Source organism: Malurus melanocephalus, unplaced genomic scaffold, assembly GCF_030028575.1.
Source record: "Malurus melanocephalus ecotype Western Australia unplaced genomic scaffold, MMel_1.1 scaffold_28, whole genome shotgun sequence".
Classification (NCBI taxonomy): Eukaryota; Metazoa; Chordata; class Aves; order Passeriformes; family Maluridae; genus Malurus; species Malurus melanocephalus.
Window position 1 is genome coordinate 763,847 of NW_026623260.1, and position 7,958 is coordinate 771,804.

General features: G+C 48.3%; 1 protein-coding gene across 1 annotated transcript; it reads left to right on the top strand.

Annotated features, from left to right (window-relative positions):
• The first annotated feature begins 251 nt into the window (after positions 1-251).
• TMEM275 (transmembrane protein 275) lies at positions 252-3,259 on the top strand. Its single transcript, XM_057390542.1, has one exon. It carries the CDS (start codon positions 318-320, stop codon positions 864-866), a length of 549 nt encoding a protein of 182 aa, XP_057246525.1. The 5' UTR covers positions 252-317; the 3' UTR covers positions 867-3,259.
• Positions 3,260-7,958: the final 4,699 nt, after the last annotated feature.

Consider the following 7,958-nt stretch of genomic DNA (forward strand, 5'->3'; position numbering starts at 1 on the left):
AATCATCTCCAAAGTTCCCTCAGTTGTCAGCTCAGCCCTTCCAGTATGGACATCTTCTGAGGGTGACCACAAGTGACCACCCCATCCAGGGAGGGCTCAGCCTTGAGACCAGGCTTGGATTTGTGCTAGTTTCTGGCAAACTGGGAGGAGATGCTGGTCACCAGGGATGGTGAGGCAAAGGTGCTGTGGTTCATCGCTCTAACAGCTGCTTCTTCATTCCTCTCCAGGGTTTCAAGGCAGCAGGAAACTGGAACCGGCCTTCTCAAAGCATCATTCACCCTGTGAGSACTGAAGGGACCTCCAAGGCTCCTCCCAGCATGTTCAGTGAAAAGAGCAGCGCCTCTTTGTCCCAAAAACCACCCCAGAAAAAGACGCGACCCCAGGGCCTGCCCTCCCCTGCTCTGTGCTGCGCCTGCGGACTGTGCATCATGCTGGCAGGGATCAACATCACTTTAGTGGGAGCATTTGCCTTTGGRACCTTCCTCCCTGTCAACAACCCTCCCATCATCATCGGGCCCATCTTGCTGGTGGTGGCYTTCACCTTTTTCGGTGCCTGCTGCATCTGCAGCCGGAGACCCCCGGCCCACGGGGCTCGGAAATCCAAACCGGGTTCCAACATGGGGCTCATCAAACCCGGCCACACAGCCTTTGAGATTGAAACCAGTGAGCACACAGTGCAGGACACCACTGCTGTCCAGCTGAGCCCCACCAACTCCCCCATCTCCTCCAAAAAGTCCACGCCCGTCCATGAGAACGCCAAGGCTTGCAAACTCTTCACCATGGAAGGCAATGGGCCAGTGGCCAAATACACCACAGGAGGAGAGGCCATACAGCTCAACCTGCCCAGGGACCTGGCCACATCCTAAACCCGGGCAAAGCTTCTGTCAGCAGCCAGCCAGATGCTGTAATGGGTGGGCTGGATGTGAACCATCAGTCAGAAGTGTGCAGAAAGTGCTTGTGAAAAGCCAGCAGACAGTCAGGTCTCTCTGAACCACTTTAAGGGAGATGGATGCAACAGCAGGGGAAAAAAAAATCATCCGGATTTTTTGCTGAAACATGCCCATTATATGGTTTTAAAAAGAAAATTGATAATGATGCTGCTGTGAAAAGATGACCYTCCATTTCCTGGAAATACACTGCCATTTTTGGGGAAGAGATAGGAAGAGGGGAATGAATTAATTTGCCTGACATAATGTGGAATTGTGACAGTTGGAAGGAGAGGCTACATGGGACTGACAAATGACAGCTCTTTCTTCTCAGAAGTGAAGCAATTCTTGGACATAAAAGAAGCAGGAATGCAGTAAATTACAGTTTGCTGCCACTCAGTCACAAGAAGATTTCAGCATTTTTAGTGCCAGACTTTTTGGCAGTGAGGACAAAGCTATGTGTTTGCTGCTGAAAAAGCAGTGTGAAACCATCTCCCTCTGCTGAAAATTCTTGCCCCATCTTGCCTTTATTCAGGTGATTTTGCTGCCCTTTCTAAGAGAAGGAACCACAAGGATCACAATTAGGACCTGTATTTTTTTTCATGTTAATGGGTTTGAGCTGCAGCTGTGCTGTACAAATCTTGGATCAGTCAGGCTGAATCCTTGGGGTAACCAGAGACCAACAGGAGCYTGCAAATGGAATTTTTGGGCAATGATTACATACTGTGGGTACGCAGCAGCAGGAGAATGGATTTCCAGCAGGAATGGCTGCATAGGTTCTCTCTTTATGATAACTCTGTATTTGAAACTAAGTTTTTTGGGACTTTGAATGACTAGGAAGTCATCTGGACCATACCRGACCACTACAATGGCCCAGCTAACCCAGAATCCCATTTCTGAAAAAGCCACGAGCAAGGTGTGAAGAAGTGCATGAAGACAGGGAAAAGCAGGATGTTCTTGTCCAAAGTGCATTCCCAGCCTTCAATGTGCTGCTGCTTAGGAGCTCCCTGAGCTGGAATTGTGCCTGTGTGCAGTAGCCCTGAMTGGATCTCTCCTCCATGAAATAATCCATTCACACCTTGACTGTCAATTCTCATCATTGGTGATCCTGCAGCAGGGACACCCACAGTTTACATCCTGAATCCTATGAATTCCCTTTGAAGCCCCAAATTTCCCAGGTTAGAAGGGTCAGTGAACAGTCCACGCYCTCACCACCACTCAGCATTTCTGGGTGGTGTTTTCTGTGTCATTTTCCCTTTGGCCATCTCTTTCTCRTGGTATTTTACACCTCCTGCAGCTGAGGGAGGTGATGCTGCCCATTCAGCCCAACACCAGCTGCTTGCTTGGCTGAGGGCAGCACAGCCCTGAGGCTTTATCCATCAGAAATGTGTGTGGAAAGAGGTGGGAGGGCTGAAGGGGAAATACTGGGGGAGAGAGAGGGATTGTGGCATGGCCAAGGCACTCRTGGGCCACCAGCTGAACCCTGTGTGGCCAGGCTGTGCCATGGACCATGTGTGTGACCATGGGGGAGCTGGAAACAAAAGCCAAAAAAGTGTTCTACAGGCCATGCATGAGTGTCCTGCTTGCCCTGGGGAGCCACTGATGGCCCCTGCTGAGCTCAGGTGGGATGAGGCCGAACTGAAATAATTCCTTGGTGAAAGGTTGACGAAATATTCAGYCTTGACATGAGTTCTTGAGCACTCCAGCAGTTTGCTGCCTTCAGCTGCTCCCTCTCCACCAAGGAATTACATCTGTGATTTCAGCAGGGCTGCTCTGTGCTGGTTAGGGGGAGAAGAGGCAGGGAGAAGGATTTTTGTGTGGGCTGGGGCAGATGTGGGTAGATCGAGTGTTTGGTACATCTGGGCAAGTCATTAAATGTTGCTGTGAGAGGCCAAACACCTGCTCCCAGCTCCACAGAAAGGATGAGCATTGCCAAGGAGCAGGGCTGGTGTGGGCACACCAGAGTATGGACATTGCTCCGGGGTGGATGGGTCGGTACAACCTGATCCCTGCGTGATTTCCTGTAGAGCTTGCCTTTTTGGGAGCTCAGCCTCCAGCACTGCCTGCCCTTWGGAATGCAGGAGCTGCTGTGCTGGGCAAAAGGCTCCAGTGATTTCTGTCTGCCCATCAGTGCTGCAGCAATTAAGCAGAACAGCTTGGTGATGTGGTTTGGTTCCCAGCTTGCTGGCCTCACCAGAACACAACAGGTAGGAATTCTTGCAGAGGCATTTTCCATGTGAATATTRTTACTGCAGCACTTCTCTTGGAGCACCTGGAGCCAAAAACTTCGCAAAATCAAGTTATAACCACAACAACTCCTTTTTTTKTGTTYGCTGAAGRCTTCATAGCCAAGYCTGGAGCACATCCTGGGATCCCTCCTTATCACAGGAAATGCCACCAGTGATGGATAATCAGTGGCTGACCAAGAGATGACAACAGCAGAGATGGCACCTGGGCAGGCAGAGGGGGAAGGACCAGTGAGCTGCTCTCCTGCCCAGCAAGGTGTCCATGACAACATCCCCTGCCTTCCTGCTCCTGCCTTTTCCTGTCTTTTGTAATTTCCATGTCTGTCTGTCCGTTCCCCTCCCAGATCAGCTGTGACTGATGTTGTTGTGAATTTCGTGCCTCCTTGTGCAGTGGGAGATGGGGAGAGCTCCTTCTTCTCCAAGTCAGCATTTCYGGTGTGAGTCCTTTTCTAAAAATCGCTGTTTCCGTGTGTGCAATGTGGAGTTTGGAAAAGACAGACACATTAAAATAATTGCACTCAGAAAGCATTTTGCCTTCTTGCTTCTTCACTCCAACAACTGCCCTCTCCCTTATCCCCAGACTGTGTGTGCCCCAATCCTGTCTGTGTTCATTTTGCCTCGTCCTCCTCACTTTCCTGCTGATTTCCCAGGCAGTGCAAGGAAAAAGCATCCCTAGGAATCTGTTTTACCTCTTGAATGCCACTTTTCCTTGAAGTCCTGGTTGCCTAAACCCTAACCCCACTGCAGATTCGCACTTACATCGCTCTGACTGACAACAGGAATAACCAAATTCAACCTTTTTTTTTTGTCTGCACGTGTGTGTTTAACCCCCAGCTGGGTACCTGAAGAGGCCAGATGTGAACTGTGAGCAGGAGCAGGGTGTGGGCTGTGCTGATTCAGCCTCTCTGGTGATGGAGAACCAGATTGGATTATTTCAGCCGATCCTCCCAGTGCTGGGTAGAGATGATATTTAATTTCTGGTGCAGGTTTGGGGTGGGAGCTGTATCTGTGTGTCTGGGATTGGTGCTGTCACCTTTCCGTGCTCGYCCTGGGCTTAGCCCAACGTGAGCTCTCGGAGATGAGTCAAGGAGGGATAGCACAGCGAGAATAAAGAGGATTTTGAGAGCCTTGCAAATTCACCTCGGCAAAGGGCTTCTCTCCCATGTGCAGCCAAGTGATTTGAGATGAGAGGAAATCTCTCCATTCCAGGCAGCCTGGCGGGTTAAAGACCTGAGAAATGAGCTGGCTAAGAAGGCTCCTCTGACAATGTGTGTAAAATTAAAACCTTTTCCCTTCAGAAAGGATTTTTTTTGGCCATTAGGAAAAGCTCCCCGGAAAGGTTTTTCTTTTTTTTTTTTTTTTTAAAGTGGGACCAAAAAGGAAAGCACAGAGAAGGGTTTGGTGAGCATCCACTGCCATCCTCCTGCACTTGCAGCCTGTAGCATTCCTGCCACAGCAGCTGCTCTACACTAACCTGAGCTTCTCTTTCCATCTGGAAGAATAAACCAGAAACATTATATGAAATGTAATTAACTTAAAAAAAAAATCCAGCCTAAATTTACCTGGTGGCTGGTTTATTTCCTTTTATCCTTGTGCCAACAGTGGCTTTTAACCAAGATATCTTTTTACCTCCTGGAAATTTTTATCCCTGAAACAGTTTAGATTTGCTGCACATTTCCTAGAGCTTTCCCTTCATTAGGCTGAGCTGGTGACCCCTTCCATCCTTCTCTCCTGTGAAATGCTCACCTTTGCCCAGAAGCCTTTACTTCTCTCTGGCTTTTTCCTCTGATTTTGGCTCAGGAGCACCATGAGTGCTGAACAGAAGTTCTTTTGCAGGACTCACAAGTCCACAGCAAAGCACAAGTCCTGTGCAAGAAATTGGCCATTTTTCCTTGGATAAGTCCTGGAAGAGTTAAAAAAAAAAATCCATAGAAGAGCTAAAATCTCCATGAAAATGTGAAATTTCCATTTGCAGAGTCCCACTGTTAAAAAAAAATAATAAAATGAGCTTTTATGTCATTAGTCACCATTGAGCCCATGGCAAATGTGCTCAATTTAAAGGTTGGAAGGATGGTTTTCTCCAACTGTCAGATGCTGTCAGCTCAGCTGAGCTTTCAGCAGCCACAAGAGAGAMCCTCAGACACCACCAGCAGCTCTGCTACAAGATGCTCTGGGGGAGGTTTGAATATTTGTTTAAAACTCCTGGATTTCAGACTGATGACCTCGAGGAGCTCCTCTTTTGGGGTCCCTGCAGGACCCAAACTCTCTGACAGGGCGTGGAGTTCACACGGAGTGTCAGGACAGAGGATGTTTATTAAGGCATCCGTGCACACACAGCCCCAGGAGTTTTTCCAGGGAGCCCAYAGTCATCTGGAAATTTTGATTTCTTGAAATTGGCCTGTCCTGAGAATAYACTGGTTCTCATGGTGCTTTTGCCAGGAAATAAACTTCCCAGGTTCCAGACGGAATTTCCGATCCAAGCACTTGAGGATTGCTCTATTACTCAATCCTCCAGGCTCTCCTAAAAAAAGATCTGAACTCTGTCTCCACATCAGGACCAAACTCCAAAGGCAGCTTTGGGACTGCAGTTCCTTATCAGAGCCCCTGTGTTCAATCAAATCCCAAAAGCCAGATTTCTCTGCAATTTCTCAGCTTTTAATGAGCTGTGCCTATGGTGATCTGTGCACCCTCCCAAAATCCTCACAGTGGGTCTTCCCAGATGAAATATTCACTGGAGTTTCTCACATTCATCTGCTGTGATAGCGAATAAAACCTCACACACAGTTCCCTGGCCTGGTGCCAGATGGATATTTGATGAAGTTATAAAGTCAGATGGAAAAATTGTTTCTTTTGCTGGCACATAGGCAGGAAAGATGCTTCTTTTGGAGATAAATTGTTAATTGTCTCCCTGTTGTTATCTCRGCATGAGAAATCAGCAGGACCTGGGGCTCATCTTCCCATCTCCAGCTGAGATGCTGCTGTGAGGAGCTGATCCTCCTTCTCCCATGGCAAGCAGCTGGTGCTTTACCCCATTTGCTGCCTCTGGGTCTCCACATTCTCCATTGGAGGCTGGTTTTACATGTGGGAAGGATTTTCTGCTGGCACACCCAGGGGTCTGGCTTCTGCAGCTCTCTTAGGGGTGGGCAGATTGCTGCTGTCTGCACCCTAAGGCTGCTCATGCAATTCAGTAGCCAGATTTGTTTTTTGAGAGCCTTTCACAGGGCCGTGGAGGTTACTGGAGATAAAATCCCTTTATTTGGGATTTGCAGCTACAGCTGCACTGGAGTGGCAGAGCTGTTTGCCCCAGGGAGCAGAGCATGGAAAGCTTCCTGAGGGTTCCCTCCCAGCTCCATCCCACCTGGTGGTCTACAAATGGCTTTTCTTTCTTCTCTTTTGTCTGAAAACTCCAACCTGCCCCAAAACTTTTGCTGCATCCTTGCTGGATCAGTGGATTTCYATGGCCATAAATCTCTGGAAATCTCTCTGAATGTGGTCTGACAGCATGGAGATGTCCAACAGTCCTGTCCATGCCCCTGGTTTTTGGCTGTGTGGGTGCAAATAGGGCAGCCCCTGCTCTGGGTGAAGAGAAAGACRAAAGGCAAGAGAGAGAAGTGTGGCACAGAGCTGAAAAAGGGGATCTCAGCTTTTCCCAGGGAAAGAATATACCAGGGCAAGGACTTCCAAGCCTTAATCCTGTGCTGCGTGGAGCTCCACCTGCTCGTGTGTGCTGGCTTCTGGGAGAAAACACCATCTCTGACCTTGATTAAACCTCAAAATGCACCTTTTGGGGGGCAGATTCAGACACTCAACAAATGCACGTAGATTCCCCTGTTCCGTCAGCATTCTCTGAGGGTGAGGAACACAGGGATGGGTTTTCCCTGCAGGGAACTGAGGCATGAACTGACTGAACGATCCCACTGGCTGTTGTTTTCCTGACCTGATGCATTTCTCTGGCACAAGGCTGAATTTCCCAGCAGCTCTGGGCTACGTRTATTTTCATAGAGCCTCATTAGGGACATAGCTCCGGTTCTGAAAATCACATTTGTTCTAAATAAGAGCTGTCTGCTGGGAGAATTAATTCCTCTGACTTAAGTCACCTCCCTGGAAGTGATGCTGTTGTCTTCGATTTCATGGCTCGGATGATTACACTCTTCCAACACCCAAGAATAACGAGATTAGGGAATTTGTAGCAATGAAGGCAAAGAGGAGGAACTGGATAAGAAAAAGGAAGAGAAATTGAATTTTCCTGTTAAAAGAAATGTCTATTTCACAGAAACAGTTTTGCTTTTGGGAATATCAATGGGGGAAACTCCTTGCGTGAACCAGAATCTTTTATTGAATGTATCAGGTTTGTTGCCACATTTAGAAAGTTTTGTGATCATGGCTGTTGCCATCCACCCATCATCAAGGCTGTGGGCAACACCCTGTCCCTGTGAAACAGGGAGGAAAATCCAGGAGAGTGTGTTTTCCCTGAAGGTTTAGGCAAGCTGAGCTTGTGGGTGTCTGGCAGGGCATGGTTTGTGTGGGGCATTCCAGGATGAATGGCAGGTGGGGAGATGCAGGACCACACCTAAACTRAAAATGTCAAAGTTTGCTGGTTGAGAGCAAAGGTATTTGTTAGGGCGACTTTTTACACATGCAGATAGTGGTAGAACAGGGTGGAAGCGGTTTTGAAMCATCTTTTAAAACTAAAAGAGGAGAGATTCGGATGTTAGGAAGAAATTCCCCTTACCCAGAAGGTGGTGAGACACTGGAACAGGTTACTCAGAGAAGCTGTAGATGCCCC